Source organism: Peromyscus californicus, unplaced genomic scaffold, assembly GCF_007827085.1.
Source record: "Peromyscus californicus insignis strain IS unplaced genomic scaffold, ASM782708v3 Scaffold_13__1_contigs__length_99412109, whole genome shotgun sequence".
Lineage (NCBI taxonomy): Eukaryota > Metazoa > Chordata > Mammalia > Rodentia > Cricetidae > Peromyscus > Peromyscus californicus.
Genome location: NW_026294424.1, coordinates 83,782,449 through 83,802,044, shown reverse-complemented (window position 1 = coordinate 83,802,044; position 19,596 = coordinate 83,782,449). Strand labels below are relative to the sequence as shown.

The 19,596-nt window shown below is 40.3% G+C and overlaps 1 protein-coding gene across 4 annotated transcripts in view; it reads right to left on the bottom strand.

Moving 5' to 3' along the window:
• Positions 1 to 19,596, bottom strand: part of Mthfd2l (methylenetetrahydrofolate dehydrogenase (NADP+ dependent) 2 like) — a 109,249-nt gene that overhangs the window by 7,348 nt on the left and 82,305 nt on the right. For all 4 annotated transcript variants that reach the window (XM_052735349.1, XM_052735350.1, XM_052735353.1 and 1 more), the window contains one exon: positions 15,955 to 16,080. In XM_052735349.1, the coding sequence (XP_052591309.1) occupies positions 15,955 to 16,080 (126 nt within the window). The remainder of the gene's footprint in view (positions 1 to 15,954; positions 16,081 to 19,596) is intronic.

Below are 19,596 nucleotides of genomic sequence, written 5' to 3'. Positions count from 1 at the left end.
ACTCCACTTTCTCACATGGGTGTTATAAAATGATGATTAGGTGCGTGTGCAGCCAGAGAGCAAAGGGCTCTTTCGCACATGGCTCACCACTGAATTTTTGTATGGCAACAGGATCAGGTATAACCAAGGTAACGTACTAAGCTTATCTGGGTTGCTGGTTCTTTTTTTAAAATTACATTTTATTGATCAATGGATTGATTGACTTTGTGTGTGTGTTTGTGTGTGTGTGTGTGTGTGTGTGTGTGTGTGTTTGTATGAGAGAGAGAGAGAGAGAGAGAGAGAGAGAGAGAGAGAGAGAGAGAGAGAGAGAGAGAGAGAGAGAGCACTTACTTATGATTGCATGTGTGGGTATGTAAGCCAAAGGGAATCTTGAAGAGTCCATTCTCCTTTCCCCATGTGGGTTCCAGGGATCAAACTTAAGAGGTTTCAGGCTTGGCAGCAAGTTCACTTACCTGATGAGTCATCTTGCCTGCCCCTGTTTCCCTGATTCTTAAGGTTCCCACAAGTTTTCTACATATACTTCATTTCTCTACATATACATTAATTGTCAGATTATCCTAGGGGAAGGAAGAGCACAGGGGATTCTTTGCCTAGAATGGAGCAGGAGAGTGTGAAACTCTGGCCTGTGTTTCTATACAGACTGAGCTGGCTTCTTTAGGTTAGTGAGTTGGACATACATGGACTTGCTTCACCAATTTACTTTTCAATGTATATTTGTGAGACAGCTACTCATCAGTCTTCCCATCTCTCTCCCTTCCCTTCCTTTCTCTTTCCTTCCCTCTTCATATTAAACCAAATCTTTATGTATCTGGCTAGCCATTTCATAGATGTGAATGCCTAAAACAATGCCAGTCATACCACTTAGAAAAACATTGAATGGAGCCATATAGCAACCCAGTTGACTGGATAAATCAAAACTTACTGTCTGTGAACTTGTTCATCACCAGCAAAGCCTCTTCACAGGCCATGGATGCTGTCAGCTGTCATCACACTTTTATTCTGGTTGACAAGAGTTTAAACACTGCTATGATATTTCCATTGACAGCTTGGGAATTGACCAATAGTGTCTCCCTTTCACAGTGTCCTTGTGACAGTTGGTGACATGATTATCTTGGGCCATCTTTCACAATCCTTTCTCTCCTTTCCTATAGTTCCCTTTTCCTTCAAGCACTGAACACTGCCATCAGCAGTGAACTAAGAAACTATTCAAAATGTTGAAGAGTCTGCCATATCTTTTGGCAGGTCCTTAATCTTAGGAGCTTACTGTAATCAACCTAGAATAGGAGATAAATGCCTTCCTCATAGGTAATTGTGTCTTAGGATGCTGAGAAACAACTACACAAACAATCTCATCATAGTATAAGAAAACTTTGCAAAGGCATCAGACATCCCCATTGTTCCTGTGAATGTGTTTTTGTACTTTGATCTTAACTCTTTCCTATAAAAATAAGACTAGTTCATGTCAAAGACATCCTACTAACTAGAATGTCTTTAGAGATTCACTTCATTTCAAAGACCCAAACTTCATAATGACTCCCTTGTGTTCACTGTGAGCATCAGTGGAGACAGCCAGCACATTGATGACAGAGGTCTCATCATGACCTCCATGGTTCTACCTGTTCTTATGGATGACCTTTGTGAGCACCGTAAACACAGTCTGTCCCAGAGAACTACTTTTGCAACCTCTATCCATTTTTCAACTTACTGAGACTGATCATCTTTGGGTTAAAGTATTAGGTCTTCCCTTAGAGTAAAGCTAGACTGCGTGGTGATCTTATAATTATGTTCTTCAAAAAGCTGATATTTTAAGTCAGACTGATCAATCATACCATCAACTTCAGTGAATGACCCTGACAACTGAGTTGGAAACAGGATATAGCTCAAGAGAGGTCTACTTCCTCAGAAAGTGGAAACATTCTCTTACCTCCCCATGTGGTAGAAGGCACTCTTAGGACTAAGAGGCATCAAAAGAATCTGTTTGAAATGAATTCTGACATATCCAAAAAGTATAAATTTCAGAGACTTATTTATTGTTTGCATGGTTATATGCCCCATATTCATAATGCGAGTAGCATGGCACAAACTCAAGCAATACTTGCTGAAGAATTCAATGAATGGACTAATCTTTGGACACACAGATGTGTATCATTCCTGTGGGACCTCCTTGTCTGGGGCCCTATCTTCATCAGACAGTTCAAAAGTCCTGACACCTACTGCTAGGGCTCTGTCAGCTCCTCCACTGAGGCTGCCTGCCTAGTCCATCCATATCTTAGACACAAAAGTTTCAAAGCTAAGAGTCAGTTACTTATCAGCTCTCAATTGATTAATATACAAACCAATAGAGCCTCTTAACTGGCTCACAGGCTCTGCCACAGGATTTAAAGTAAGTAAGTAAACAAACAAACAAACAAACAAACAAAAGTCCCTAATCTTAAAACACACTCAGGGGCTTCTTCCACTAACAGGCAAAAGTCTATGAAGACCTTCATGGACTGTGTTAACCTTCTACAACAAGCTGTAAAAAGACAGAGAATAAGGAGATAGCCATTCGTTGACTTATGAAAATACAGATCCTGACTGGGCCTCTAAGTGTTTTGAATGCAGAAATTAGGCCTTGCCATTTTCTAGGATTAATGGAATTCCTCCTATGATAGGTAAACTCACAAACAGGTTCCAGTGAGCAAACAAACTCAAAACTACCAGGTTGTTGTTACTGATTTTAAAATTGATTTTTACTATTCCTTTATGTGCTGATGATTAAAAAAACAAAAACTTATCTTCTCAATGACTATTCCTAATTATAAAAAAAGTAAAAATTAAGTGATATGAAGAAATTTTAATAATGAAGGATCTATCTATGTATGATGGTTAACATGCTTGGGTATTTCCAGATGGAGAAGAAAGGTAAAAGGTTTATACAGTGGTTGGATGTTTCCAGGTTTACAAAAAAGAAAAAAGAAAGAAGAAAGAGTGCAAGCCAGATAATGGTTGTGTACACCTTTAGTCCTGGCACTCTGGAGGCAGAAGCAGGCAGATCTCTATGAGTTCAAGGCCAGCTTGATCTACAGATCTGCAAAGTGAGTTCCAGAGCAGCCAAGGCTACACAGAAAAACCCTGACTAAAAAAAAGTTATAGTAAAGGTTAAGATAGCTAGGGGCTTCCAAAAAAATTGGAAGATTTATATGATTTGTAAGTGTCTGAGTAAGGTCTCTAAGGGATGTATAAGACTCCAAGATGATACATACACGAGGGTAAAACTTCAAAGTTTAACACAGTGATATATAACAGTTTTATGTACCAGCAACTAAAGCCTTAGAAAAGCAATTAAAACCATCATAGACACAGGCTGAAGAAACTAAGCCTCCTTTGTCCTTTAAAATTTGTTCATGTTTATCCCGATGAGTTTTCAGGTTTTATTTTTGCTACAGTTCAAGCATGTGAGTCTTCAAGAGCTTTATACTATCACTTATTAACTGCTTCTGGATACTGAAGATTTCAAAACAGAGTAAATCAGACAACAGTCCTGCTTATGGAGCTAAACTTTTATCTGTTTCTGTCAACTTTGGAAAATTCATGTCTTTCATGGCATTTCCTAAACTCCCCAAGGACAAGTCATAATTGAATGAGTTCATTTATTACTAAAAAATCAAATACATAAACAACAAAGGGGGAATATGGGATTAACTGCACAGTAGTAACTTGTTAAAGCCATGCAAACACATCCTTTGACATTTTAAATTATTTCTTGGAAATCAAAGGGGGAAAAAAAGAAATTGTATCCAAACTCATGACTTTATGTAAACTTTCTCATAGACCAACTTATGTCTGGGTCCTGTTCTCTTCATAACTTGGAACTAGGCTCCACATCTGTGCTTTCTCCTACAGGCCTTTTCTGGATCCCAACAGGATTGGTAAAGCTGAGCCATTAACTGGCACCAGAAGGCAACAACCAAGGACACTTAGCTGAGCTACAAACACAAGTAAACTGCATGTCACTTCTAATTCTCACCCCATTGACCAACTTCTTCTCATTGCACTGACACCCTGTCCCATCCGTTGTTTTCTTCTTGTCAAATTATTCAATGTATCAATAACACTTTCAACTCTACCTCCATGACATTAAAACCCTCCGTCCTGTTCATTCCTATAAAAGTAAAAGAAAAAAATGGTCTTTAGAAAAATATGAATGCTATTTGGGGGGAAGTTATTGATGGTAATAAAAGCTAGAAGTTTTATAGGGTTGATAACGGCTGTTATCTTAATGCTTACTGGAATCATAACTGCTAGTATGGTAGGAGTGTTGGCTCTCCAGCAGGGAATACAAACAGCTCAGTTTACCAATTAGCTGGCTGAAAATTTCAAGGATAGGAAGAACTCAAGAAAAAACAGACATAGATTTTTTTTTTCAGAAAGACTAGATGCCCTTAATGATAGCATTGATTAGACCAGGCACCAAAGGCAAGCTATTAAAATTGATTGCCATTATAATTAACTTATATTGTATCTCTGCTTAACCTTATAGTGATAATATAAATATCTATGGAAATTGGTTAAGAACCATCTCGATGGAGCATGGTCTCAACATAGCTGTACTATCAACCTTGGACAGTTATATCAAGAAATATATTCATTAGAATATTCTACTTCTGATTCTTTTGGCAATAGTCACTGGCCAACAGTTTGCAGATGAATTGTGAAGTACAATGTCTCAATCCCTTTATTATTTTATACAACCAGACCACTAAAATCCTGATAAACCTAATATTAGTTACTATTATTCTTTTATTGCCTCTAGTAGGCTGGCTCTGCATTCAAAGAATCCAGAGATGATTGAGAGACCAAGAAAGAGCTGATTATGTCACCATGGTGCTGCAAAATGAGAAGGGGAGGGGTGTTGGGGTCCAGATGGTCCTCAATTTCTTACTCAAACACAACTTTTGACCCAGATGTGGTAATGAGATTTCAGAAAACTCTAGACATGTGGCAAAGCCTAGGAGGAATGTCTCCAGTGCAAAACATGGCCACAAGGGCAAAAAAAATACAGAAGAACTCAGATAAGGGGTCAAAGATACTGTTTGCCAGGCTCTGCTTGCAAGGCAATCCCTAGTAGCTATCCAAACAATATAGAAACAGCAACAGGAAAATAAAAACGGTTCTTGAAGTGAACCTAGAGTCTTGAGTCTTTCTACCACTACCCTCCTTTCCAGATCCAGGCATCAGATGCCCAAGATTGCATTGTCTGAGGCATAAGAGCATGAACAGGAATACTAAAACTTAGTGTGGGGTAGAAATGCAGAATGTATAGGACAAGAAGCCCACACTAGAAAGGAATAGTTTAGTTGGGACCAACTAAATAAAGTTTAGGTGCCTGTCCTGGAACTCACTTTGTAGACCAGGCTGGCCTCGAACTCACAGAGATCCGCCTGGCTCTGCCTCCCGAGTGCTGGGATTAAAGGTGTGTGCCACCACCGCCCGGCGGCAGCTAATCACGCTAAGGGAGCCTGAAGAAGACAGAAATAGTCATGAATGCATCCAGGTTGAAGTCTTTGACAGTTGGATAAAGAACAGACTAAACCAAAGAAACACTTGAGGACAGAAGATCAGTGAAGAAGGCAGTGGTAACTCAAGTGCAGAGTTATGGGCTTCCAGATCATCAGCACAGTGGGAACGAAAAGGTGAATCATGGACACAGCTTGCAGCCCGCTGTATGCTCAGCGATTCACAGGCGTTAATTAGCTCGTGTACGGTGATTATTTCATTTAATATTCAGGACAACTTTCTAAGACAGGTATGATGATCTCAGTTTTCAACGATAAAATCAGATCTCTGAGCAGCGAAGTGATTTACCTAAGATCGTAATTGTTTTAAACAAGGGAGCCAGGATTCAAACCCAAGTCAGCCCAACTCCAGAATGCAGTCATTTAGGAAAAGCTAATGACAAAAAGAAAAAAAGAATGTGAAGTGAAAATTCTGAGGTTTCAAGTGTAGAACATTCTAGAAGGAGAGAAAACAGATGAAGGGTTTGGTCCCATCTCCAGTAGTCTCTTAGAGGGACAATAAGCACGTCACTGCCCTGTGTCCTCTGAGATTGCAATTCTGAGGGGCACATTTCACCAGATGGAGTTCTCGTTCTAAGATTTATCATGCCTTTGTGGGAGCCACTTCCTGTTTAGTGTATATTCTTTTGAAAACTCCAAATGTAGACTCCAGCGTCCGGGGCAAATTTACAAGTTTTTACATCATACTTCCATACTTGAATAAACTGTTTTAAGTCATAGTTCCATTCTTAAATAAACTGCATTGGACACAGTAATGGGTATTAATCCTCTATCTTTTCCTCTTTGCTGCCTTGACTGTTGCTTCCCCTTGGATAAAGCCCCCTTCTTCAGCCCCATTCCTTACGGAGCTACACATCCTAGGTCAGCCCCCTCCTTCCTTTACTCACATGCCACGCCAGCTACATACATCATGGGTCAAATTCTTTGGTATGGTAAAAAAAAAAAAATTGTTTCAAGAGGATTATGGAGCTGGAATCTATACTCACGCTCATTCCAGATCCTTAAAGTCATACGTGATTCTGTTTTTCACACCTAATCATTTGACCAATCATCCCAACTCTCCCTTTAAATTATATCTACCATCTCACCACCTCATAATACTTAAGTACATTACTACCCTTGTCCACACCCCATCATTTTTACTTGGATAATTACAATAGCCTCTTAACAGGTACCCCTGTTGACACCCTTACTTTCCACAGTCCACAGTTTAGCCAGCAATCCTGTTGGAAACAAGTCAAAAAGAGTAAAATCCAGATTCCTTTCCGCAGCCTTTAAGACCTAATGTACTATACCACCCCCATTACCACCTCAAAGTTTCCTGCAATCTTTCCCTTTATTTACCGTGTCCAGTTACAGTGGCTTCCTCGTAGCTCATCAAAACTACCAGACAGAGAAAGACCTGATAACACACACACACACACACACACACACACACACACACACACACACACCCCTATAATTTCAGTACTAGGGAAGGTGAGACAGAAGAGCCATGAGTTCAAGGCCAGCATTGAGAACATAGCATGTTCAAGGTCAGTCTGAACACAGAAAGACTCTCTCCCGAAGATTACAAAACAAAAACAAAACCGCCAAACCTGATCTGAAGATCTCCACAACTACAGCTCTAGTTGCCTAGCATGGTCCTCCCTCACGTCTGTGGGCTGCTTTTCCCCATTTGGCAGGTTAGCAGTGAGCTTGTTCTGAGGACCAGCAACTCTACCCATCCATTTCTAGGTTACTTATCATGTCTACATGGTGTTTCCTCCATTTGGCAGGCTAGCAGTGAGCTTGTTCTGAGGACCAGCAACTCTACCCATCCATTTCTAGGTTACTTGTTTTGTTTTGTTTTGTTTTAAAGGTTGGTTTTTAATTTCATATTGTTCATGCATAAGCCAAAGCTCTCATTCTAAAGGGAACAGAGATACTTTATTCTGGAGCCATTTTGAGTAGCCATGGTTTGGAAATACAGATTTAGAAAACCCCAAATTCCATGTTCCAATGTGGAAGCAGTTTCATAAAGTTTTATAGTTTCACAGAAAAAGAAAGTCATAAATCAAGACAAGCTTAAAATACAACAGTGGGTCCATCAGATAGGCAGTTAAAGCGAGATGGGGAAGCTTTTCTATAGGCCCATGATGTCTGAGATTTTGGGTTGGTGGAAGCTAGTGAGCTAAGTTAATAGATCCTAAAAGGTATTTTATCTATTAGTCACAAGATGTTAGTTCCAATATAGAGTTGGGCAAGGAATGGCTGTTCCAGAGGGCTAGAAGTAGCCTAAGATGAGGTAATTAACCTCTGAACCTGCAACATTTCAATCTCTCCTCAGTACTGAAGTTCTAATCAGCCACTCAATCTCTGAAGGCACAGTTTCTTTTCATGAGTTTGTGTTCACAATGTATATGGGTGTTTGCATTCAAGTTATATGTGTACACCATGTGTACAGTACCTTCAGAGGCCAGAAAAGAGGGATGGATTCCCTAAAGTTGGGATTACAAATGGCTGTAAGCAGCCATGTGGGTGCTGGGAATCAAATCCAGATTGTCTGGAAGAGCAGCCAGTGCTCTTCACTGCTAAGACATCTCTCCAGGCTGATTTATTTTTGTAACTCTAATCACTATTTCATAGCCTATAAAGATGTATTTGTTTGGTTATTACCATGAATAAAATTTTGTCTTATTTAGGCCACAATTGTGTCTCATGGGATGGATTCACAGCAAATGCTCAACAAATGTTTGAAAACTGAATGAATCTAAACTAAAGTCTCCCAAGTAGGAGTTGGATACTCACGCTCTTAGATATAAAGTGGATTTCTATTGACTCAAATAGAGTCACGCATGTAGAAACTGTGGATTCCACATCCTTTCTACTTTCACACATATCTATATCCAGGTGCACAAGATTATAGTGGAAATGACAAGGGAAACTTTCAGGTTCCCAAGGGTGAAGGGACTTTGCTGCATACTCGCCTTTACCTTACCATGAATAAGGAAGCAAAAACAGTATGTATGCAAAGGTGTTATGTGCAAAACTGTGCTCTCCCTGATCTGTATGCTCAGATGCTAACATCCCAGCACCTGACAATGTGACTGTATCCAGAGATAAGGTCTTTGAGGAGGATATATGCTGTATGAGATCATTATAGTAAGGTCTAATATAATAGGACTGATGTCATCAAAAGGGGAAGAAATTAGTCCATGGACATTTCCAGAAGGAAGGCATTGTGAAGCTAATAAAGAAAAGATGAGCATCTTCATGTAAAGAAGAAAGGACACAGTAGGAACCCTTATGACACCTCCACTTGGATGTTAGGCTTCCAGAAGTGTGTGGAATCCATTACTGCTATGTAAGGCAACTTATCTGTTGTCGTTTGCTTTGGTGGCTCTAGTGAGGTGCTATAGACATCAATACAGACAAAAAAAAGCATCCCTGAGTGAAGAACTGGTTAATATCCCTGGCTGCCTGCTTAACTACAGACTTCAGTTAGAGAGGGCTGTGACTTGAGGTAATGTACTGCAACATCCCTTTGTTATAATAGTTTATCCTGTATTCAAGCACAATCCTTATAAGAAATAAAGGAAGCCACCAAATTGTTTAAGAAAAAAGGGAAAATCAAACCATGATATATTCTTTGAATATATCTGTACACTTGAGCCTTGATATGAAAAATGCTGTTCACAACTTACATGTGTAAGTTATATTCCCCAAACTATAACATAAGCAGATATAAAATATCTGGAAGTGGTGATGTGTGGATATGACTAAGATATACTACATACATGAACAAACGTTTCAAAGAAAAAAATCAAAGTTAAAATTTTAAAAATATTAGTGGTATCTGAGGGGTAGACTTTCCTTTCAATAAAATGTGGCTTCTTTACTTTACACACTTCAGTTTATTTCACTGTCAGTTTTTATAGTTATCACTATCATTTCTATCTACTGTCCTGTAACCTTGAAACTGCATGTGAAGAAAACCCAGTTTCAGACATTGAATCCACCTATTTTGTTTATGAGGAAAACACCATTCCTGCTCCTCCTCTCCCCCTCCTCCTTCCCAGTCCTTCCCTGCATTGTTTGGTGTGATCATTCAGGGAGGCAAGGTCAGGATTGGTAGAGAGGGAGGAGGGAGGGGCAGGCAGTAAGGAGCAAACATTCCATTCCGACGCAACCCCTGTGGAATAATGCATCATAAAACTGAAGCAAAGTCATTAAAGCTTCAACCGTTTGCAGAAACATCTGTGTGTTGGGCATGAGGTATAGAGGAGGCCTGAGAGGTAACCAACAGGAGCAGGGCTAACTGAATTAGCAGCATGGGAAGTCATTAATTACATGTTCAGCTGTCCCAGTCCATTTGGTGAATTGCGGCCATAAAAGCAGTGTAATTACGAGCGTCTAGGACTAGAGACTGCATTCCAGTTTGTAATTCAGAAGGTGCTACTTGCCGCCCATACTCTGCAATCTCTTGCTTGTATCTTTGGAATATAGAATGCTTTGTCATAAATGCCTGATGTAGACATTAAGGCTTCAGCAGAAGACAGTGGAAAGAAATTGTAGGAGAAAGTCATTAGGGCCCATCATAATACAGTAATCTACAAAGAAAAATCTAGATTTCTCAAATATATTATTCATTGCGTGACTGTTGCTAATGAAAAAATTCCTAGACATTAAGACAGTTTTGCTACATAGATGCTTTTAAATACTGCCTTGGAGGATTAGAGACATGGCTCAGCACTAAGATCGTGTACTGTTCTTGCAGAAGACCCTCAGTTCCCAGTACCCATATTGGGTGGCTCACAACCACTCCAGCTCCAGGGGATCCAACATCTCTGGCCTTCTTGGCCACCTACACTTATGTGTACATGCCCCCCCCCCCAGGCACACACATATAATTAAAAATAATAAAAATGAATCTTAAAAAATTGTAAATACTGCCTTAGGTTGGAGGAATGAGGTATGCTCAGATAGCTCAAAGAGGATGATGGTAAATATGGATGAGAGGTTAGAGGCATCCATGAACATTCCTGAGTCCTATCATCAAGGATTGATGCAAAGTAAAACATCAGTTCAATGTGATGCTAATTTTATGGTTCTATGATTTTTTGGTTTTTGTTTGTTTGTTTGTTTGTTTGTTTGTTTTTGAGAAGACAGGGTTTCTCTGTGTAGCCCTTGCTATTCTGGAACTTGCTCTGTAGACCAGGCTGGCCTTGAACTCACAGAGATCCACCTGCCTTAGCCTCCTAAGTGCGGGGATTAAAGATGTGTGCCACCAGGCCTGGCTAGCTCTATTTATTCTTAAGAGCACTCAAGAAAGGATGGCATTGCAGGAAAGGCCCATTGGGACCCTATGGGATCTCCACAGAGGTTCTAAGCAAGCAACACCCCCAACACTGGGCAGGCTACATGGACAGGCCTGCAGTGGGAAGGGTGAGACACTGGAACCAAGCAAGCTGAGCAATGAGGAGAGGTGGAATTTGAACTGCACAGCCTTGAACTTCATGACATTTTAGTGTGTGCCTGGATAACTACAGCAACAGAGGCTCTGAGGAGCAGCATGCTGTGATTGTTGAAGCAGTCTGAATAATCAGTGCAGGGAATTATACATGTCCAGGAGCCTTTCAAATTATTTTGCCAGAGTACACAAAAGTATCTTTCTATAATTCATAAGTACATGGAGAATTGAAAATAACAGTAAAGCTAACATTTATTAAAATCCATTTAAAACAGAAACATTGACAATTAGAGCTTTATTACTTTGCACAACTCTATGGAGAACAATCTGGTACTTGCCTTCTGGTGCATCACCTCCTACTTGGAGAAAGCATCCATTCCATAACTTGGCAAATTCTCCTTCTTCCTACAGTTTCCTTTTCTTTACAACCACTGTGTTCGTTCACATTGAAAAATCATTCCCATCAGTGCAATCTACTTTCCAGGCAGGGTCCAACTTCCTGCATTAATGAGCCAGTCTTTTCTGTGAGGAAACTTTCTTCTGCATCTGACTCTACCTACATCTGCTGTGTTCAGCTTGGCAGAAGTTATAATGAAACTTTCACAGCTCCTCACAAAACACTCACGCTTTCCCTGTGGCAGTTTGCAACCAAACCTCACAAGATGGTGACAAGAGCCTTTAATCTCAGGAAGTGATGGCAGAAAGCAGAAAGGTATATAAGACGTGAAAACCAGGAACTAGGGCCAGTTAAGCTTTCAGGCTTTTAACAAGCAGTTCAGCTGAGATCCATTTGGATGAGGACTCAGAAGCTTCCAGTCTGAGGAAACAGGATCAGCTGAGGAATTGGCAAGGATTTGTGCTACAACTTACCTATTTGTTATTGGCAATCTTATTCACTTGGTAATTAATTTCTGCAATACTTTGTAAATTCGCAATATTAGCCCTTTGCCTGAAGTGCAGCCAGCAAAGATTCTCTCCCATTCTGAGTTCTGACTGATAACTCTGCTGACTTTTCTTTGTTGTACAGAAACTTATTTTCTTCTAGTCCCTCTGTTGATACTGAGGGTTAGTTTGTGGGCTTTGGGTGTTCTACATGTCCTTTCATGAGCATTTCAGCATGCACACCCAGCACATATGTACACATCTCCACACATATGTAAAGATGCAGACACGTTTATGTGGAGAATCAGTGCTGCCAGACTAGAACTCAAACCATACTGTGATCCATAGCAATCAGAGCCCATGAGGACAGTCGTGTACTCTTCCACAAGGTACACCTGTGCTTGTTCTGCCTCGGTGTTCTGCCCCTTTGGACATATCACTGCACATGTGTGGCTGCTTTTCTTTCCTTAACCAGCAGACTTAAATTGCTTAATCAGCGTCTAGGTCTGGTTTCACTCCAGACTCTTTCATATGTGGGTACCATGCCCTAGGACACTTGTAAATATCTGCGTTTCTGGATAAGTGATCAACTGATGATCAAGTTCCCAGTGAAATTTAAAATATAAATTTTAAGAGCTAGACATCTGGCTCAGAGATTAAGAGGCTGGCTATTGTTTCAGAAGACCCAGGTTCAATTCCCAGCACCCATCAGGTAATTCACAACTATCTGTAACTCTAGTTCCAGGGAGTCTAACTCCCTCTTCTAGCTTCCTTAAGACACTAGGCATTCATGTGATACATAGACATCTGTGTAGGCAAAACACCCATACACATAAAAAAATAAAACGCACATTTTAAAATCACATTGTTTATTCCTTTAGTTTTTAATGATACATCTGTAACTATGAAGTGCTTCAAGGAGTCCTGCTGTGTTGGTCAGAAAAAGCAATCGTTTATTTTCAATGCTTTGTTACATTTGTTTGTGTGTATTCACATACATGTGTGTGGCATGCACACATGAGGAAGTCAAAGGACAGACTGTGGGAGTCAGTTCTCTCTTTCCCCTATGTGGAGCCTATGGGTTGAACTTAGGTCAACAGGCTTAGCAACATGTGCCTGTAGATTGAGTTTTCCTGCCTGGCCCACAGTCAGGATAAATCTCTGCCACCCGCCAGTCCCACAACCGCTCAGACCCGACCAAGTAAACACAGAGACTTATATTGGTTTCAAACTGTATGGCCGTGGCAGGCTTCTTGCTAACTGTTCTTACAGCTTAAATTAATCCATTTCTATTAATCTATACCTTGCCACGTGGCTTGTGGCTTACCGGTACTTTACATCTTCCTTGTCATCATGGCGGCTGGCAGTGTCTCTCTCACCCAGCTTCCTGTTCTCTCAATTCTCCTCTCTGTTAGTCCCGCCTATACTTCCTGCCTGGCCACTGCCAATCAGTGATTTATTTATTGACCAATCAGCAACACATTTGACATACAGACCACCCCACAGCATGTGCCTTTACCTGCTGAGCTGTCTTGGCAACCGAGAATGATCAGTATCATTTCTAAAATATTTCAGATATGAGACTGTCTCCACTTACTTTAGGGTGTTCATGCACCCAAGACTACCACTAATCTGAAAACATCGAAGTTGGTAAGAACCTGACGAAGAATTGGAAGTGAAACTGTTTGGGGTCAGGTAGCTAGAAACTTATGTGTCTAGGGGCTCAGCTGCCTTATATAAAGAGAGGCCATGGATTTGGAACTGTTCTATTAGTACTGCATGCTGGGTGTGTTAATGCCTTCACTGACCATGCAATTCAGCCTAGCTCCTCTTCTTCATCCTCTTTTAAACAAAAATCAAGAGCATCAGTTTCAATTATCCAGACAACTATCTAGATCTAAAATTGAGTTTGAGTTAGCAAACACTCTGAGATGACTCTCGCTGTAAGAGTGAAATCCGATACAAGCACTATGAAGAGGAAAAGGAAAATGGGAGGGGTACTCAAGTTGGGTAGAGGGGAGGAAAGGTAATACAGAGGGGGAGATAAATAACACTAACGATGTTTGAAAGGGACCACAGGAAAACATTATTTTATAAGATTACATAAAATACACAAACAATAATACATGTATGTGCATTTGTATTTATAGTTTAAATGGAGTTACAGCACATGGGGTGATAGTGTTCCCCATGAAAGACTTAGACTATCTAACAAAGCTCTACTGCCAAGCATAGGAAGCCTCCTTTTGATTTTTTGGTCATGGAAGTCCTAGACACTCCAAAAACACATGGGCTATTGCCATTGCCCTTGGCTGCCTCCTAGAACTGGAAGGTAGGACCCTGTTGGTTAAGACACCACCTACCTCAGACACAGGACTTAGAGGAATCAGCCTTGGAAGCCTACCCCCTGAAGACTAACTCTTCTAGTATCCAAAGGTTAGTGGTACTCATACCTTGGGGATAACCAACAGCTGTGTGGTCTTAGGGTCCACTCACTAGGATGGAGTTCATGTCTGGTGCTATAAATCTAGCCAACTATATGTAGCTAAGAGGTCATAGACCCTACAAGAGAACCTACTACTGCCATTTTCCTAAATCAATGTAATTTCTAATTTTATTCCAAACACTTACCTTCATACCCACAGAAAAGTGTAACTCTCATCCCTCATCAAAGAAATTTCTTTCTGCATCTGATAGAGGGCACTACCGCTGTAGTACGTGTGGTCAAAATGCAGAGAATGTGTAACCCTGGGGTCAGTCCAGTTGGTACACCTACAATACAACCTGTACCTAAGGCTCAGAGAACATCTTGGAAAAGGAGTGGAAAGATTTTTAAGGAACAGAGGACTGGGATCCCTGCTGTTAGACAATGTTTTGTACTCATGAAATCTCCACAACATGATTGTCTAAACAGGATCTGTATAATGACACCAGTCAACATGTCAGCTTGGATAGGGGAAATTTCATAAAGCCACACCCCTAGATGAAGAGCTACAGGCAATATGTGGCTGCTCAGAAAGGGAGAATCAGTCTTCTACAGGGACCATCTCCCTGACAGATTATCCAATCCCAAGTGGTTGGCCCTAAACATCTATGCATAAGGCACATCACTAAATGGGCTCAGTGGGTTGTATATATACATATGTGTATGCACATGCATGTGGAACAATAATTATTATAGGAGAAGAGATCAGAAACTTGAAAGGGAGAGGAGAAACAGACACAGGAGGAGTTGGAGGGGGAGAGAGGGGTGGAAACTGTGTAAAAACAGTACTTACATGAAATTCTCAAACACAGTTTAAAAAGAGTAAATGGCTAAACAAAAAATATAAATGTCTATAGTGTAAAATGCCAGTCCTAAAAACCACAATAGGGCTGACAAGAGGGCTAAATGCGGAAAGCTGCTTGTCACCAAAACTGGTGACCTGACGCTGATCCCAGTGATCCGAATGGCGGAAGAAGAAAAGCGACTCCCACAAGTGGTCCTCTGACCGCCACATGAATGCGGCAGCACATGAGTGCCCCCCATCTCCAAATCAATGCAGGTAATACAAATTAATTCAGAACAAAAATAATACAGAGGTCTAAAGTTGGTCAGATTGTTTCATTAAAAACTATATAGTAAGAAATTTCATCTTAATACCAAATAATGCCAAGCCTGGCCGCAGGGGCCCATAATCTCAGCTACCTGGGAGGAAGGAGAAGGATCTCAATTTCAACAGAAACCTAGTGAACTTATACCTTTTTTTCTTTAAGTAAAAAACAAAACAAAACAGCAACAACAAAAAAAAACAGAGCTTAGGATATAGCATGTTCAAAGCTCTAGGTTCAATCTCAGAGAACAGATACACAGAAAAATTAATGAAACACAGAAGAGCATGAAAAGGAAGAGAATGGGGGTGGGAAAAGGGAGGAAGAGTTATGAAAATGTGGTTGTCTTCCATCAGAGGGACCAGTGATGAATATTAATACAGTCCCCATCACAAGGAAAGTTTCTTTTTCAAAGCATGAAGGTTGGAATCGAGGTTCCCCTTGCACTTATCAAGAGGTTTGGGTTCTTACCTTCAAAGTCCACATCTCCAACTAGTTTAGTCTTTCCCGTCAGAGGATCTTGAACATAGTTGATGCCCACATCAATTACTGCTGCGCCTTCTCTAACCATGTCCGCCGTAATCAGCTTGGGAATACCTGCAACGGAACAGTTGAGAAACACTTAAACTTTGTCCAGTATTTATACTTTGTCCTGTAAGAGACTAACTTCGGTCTGATTATTGGTCATCAGGTAGAAAGCCAAAAGACAGTTAAAAAAGGGCATCAGACTCTTGAGGAGCAACTGCCTAGAGCTGTTCTCTCTCCCCACAGATTGTTTACCTGACCTCTCCATGTGAGCATCTGTTTGCACAGCATCCTTTTGTCTAACATGGAGTCATAGGGATGAGACAGGCTTCTGCTGTTTCAGAGTGGAGTGACAGCAACTTGGGAATAGGGAAGAAAGAAGTGGAAGGGGAAGGGAAGCTGTGATAGCCATAATCCATACTCTCTGGTGCGTGGTAAGCAGTATTGCCACGACATCTCACCGGCTCTATGCAGACATGTCACCTTTTGCTGTTTTCTTGTTCCCTTTGATTCCCATGTCTACACAGGATCTGAAAGATGTAAGCTATAGTACATCCTCATTTTCACTCCATTCTGGTTGAAAAGAGAGCTATAGAGATAATCTGCCACGGTCTGTGACCTAGAACTCTTTTAGATTTTGAATCAAACATGGCAGTACTGGCTAACACATGATAACATTGCAGTTTTTTTTTTTAAATGAGCATCTATTGAGCTCTGAACATTGCATTAACATACACTTTATTATTATGTCTCATGTTGTATGTTGACTGAGTCCAGCTGGATACATCAGACTTAGATAGTTTTGTAACCAGGGTCAAGTAAATTCTGACTGAAGTTATAACTAGTGTGGGTCTGAAGTGGCTCACTCACTGCTGCAGCTGATACTGAGGGTGGATTAGGACCTCAGGGAGGGCTCCACTGGAGCACAGTGTGTGCACTCTGTAGTTTGGGATCTCTGGCAGCTGACTGCCAAGCATGCAGAAGACAGAAGGTAGATGCTGCCAATCCCTGGAGGCTGGAATCTTGAGACAGGCTCCTCAGTTCTTTTGCATTCTTTTGCTGAAGAAATGACAGAACCCATTCAGATTCAAGAGCCTCTTGTGGGTGAGTCAAAGAATCTGTGACATTCTTCACTCTGTGACAGCACTCTTGTGGATGCTATGGATAGATGATTTATTCACATTCATGTGCTATGTCCCTTGCAGGTAGCTCCTTAATATAATAAATTTAACATTACTTTTAAAGCCTATTTATTCTATGGTTAGAGGCCTTCTTCTAGCATCCCAACTGCCCATGTGGGCATTCTGAATGTCTTAAATGTCACGGTGTGACATACAGTTCTTGGCACAGGTGAAATTTTCTAGCCTATAAAAAGGTCAGTGCTAACACAGACGTGGCAGCTACCACGGATGTTCGTTCCCAACTGCAGAGGAACCAGCATTTGAGGTGCATCTTCCTTACATCCCACGCCGGGATGCAGACATCATCCTTTATCAGTACTAACGTAGCCACTGACCAGACTTCTCTCAGTCTCTGCAGATAGCCATTAAATCCCTTTTCTTCTTTGTACAGGAAGAGGAGACACACACTGGTTACAGCTGCAGGGGACTTCCTCAAATACTTTCATTTAAGGACTAGTTATTAAAATCCAGCTATTATACCCTTAAGCCAATATTAAAATCATATTTAAGTACTATGATATCTCAGACAACATCAGACTGGCAATAAACAGAAACCAGTTTTTAAAGCACAAGACAATTTGAACTGTATTTTAATTCCCAGAAAATTGCAAAATGGAAAAAAAAGTTATTTATATCTTTTTCTGATAAAGACATTTATATGTCCACTGTAGACATTTTGAATAATATTTAATATTATTTAATACCAAAATATTTAATATCAAAATAAAAATAAGTATTTTCCTACCATCCAAAGATAACAAGTATTAGAATATATATTATGTTTCTCTCTAGGATTTCAAACTGTGATCATTTCCTATTTCATCAATTATTTGAAACTTAAAAATTTGATCAAATAACTCATCAAATGAATTACTATTATTCCTGCATTGTTTCCAATATTTTGGATTAATAGGTCACGCAATGATGGTTACCTGTATTCAGAAAACTATGGATGTATTTTGCAGCATCAAACTTGCTGAAATGTTCCACAGAACCTTTGATAACAACATGAGTAAGTGGGGGTTGAATGAAAGTACCTATTGAAAGAGTTGTAGCTGCTTAAACAGTACATCCCCAAACTGCTGGTAACTGTGCCTACAACAATATCCACAGAAGCCTACTGGAGTCCGTTGTCTGAGGTATTCGGCAGTACCTCCCTCACAATTTTTATCAAGAGCCTGGAAGCATACACTGGCACTGTGATAGTGATTTCCTCTTCGTTCTCTTGATTTGCTTTCCATCTTACTCTGCCCTACCTGGTGTCAGGGCTGGGGCTGATCCTTACACAGACCTTATGTACCTCTTTGCTCTCTGGAACTCTGTCACAGCCATGGGAACAGGCTCCAGCTAGCCTGCTGGATCATATGAGCCTTTGGATGGAGATGAGTGACTCCAGAGTGAAGCCGATCTAGACGGATCAGCTTCCAGCCAACAAGCTGGTGGCAGATGTTTGAGCCTCCCCGATAAGAGAAGGTAATACGGGTCAAAGCCACCACAACCAACTGAACTGTAGACTCTCAAAAACTCTTTGTAAAATGTGTTGCTTATGCAGCTGAGCTGTGGGATATTTTAGTATCAATAGCTGGTTTGGCCATATCTGAAAATGACACAAAATTGGATATAACAGCAAGTAGGTTACCGCTTTGATGGATTCCAAGCACCAAGATGAATTTGAAAGGAAAAGAATGTATAATACTCAATAGGTGCTGAACATGATTAAAAATTCACTAACAATGAAGAAAAGCAGTGTTCATATGTAATGGTGTAGTGTTCCCACTACATGTTTCAGAAGACTTCTCTTGGTAAAGTGGCTTGCATCCAAAGCCTGGTCCAGAGCGGGCTCCTCTCACAAAGCAAAGTGTACATATTGTGTGTTCAGAACCATGACTCCTTATTGCCTGAGAAAATTTCACATGAGCTTGGGTATATAGGTATAAAATTGGCACACAGATCAAATATTTACTGACATAAATAAAAATTTATTCTAAAAGAAATCTTCGGTATACATATAGTTTTAGCATTTTGTTTAAAAAGGAAAGCATTTTTTGCATACTGAAGTAGATGTACTTGTTTATTTTTATATAACGAATGAAATCTTGGCAGAATATTTAATACTTCAGAATATAAAACATATTTTAGTCTTTAGAACTCATATATATTTGTTTAGGGTGTTAGTTTGAGACAGAGTCTCACTATGTAGCTCTGGCTGTCCTGGAACTCACATTAAACTCACAAAAAGCTTTGTGATCACAGTAAAAACATGGCAATTTATAATTTGCCACAGTCTGGAATCTGAGCTGAGGTGTTTCAGGCAGAGTTCACTGGCATTCTGTCATGATAGCATGCACAAAGTAAAGTGTACATATTGTGTGTTCAGAACCAAGGCTGCAGTGAAGCGGCTCAATAT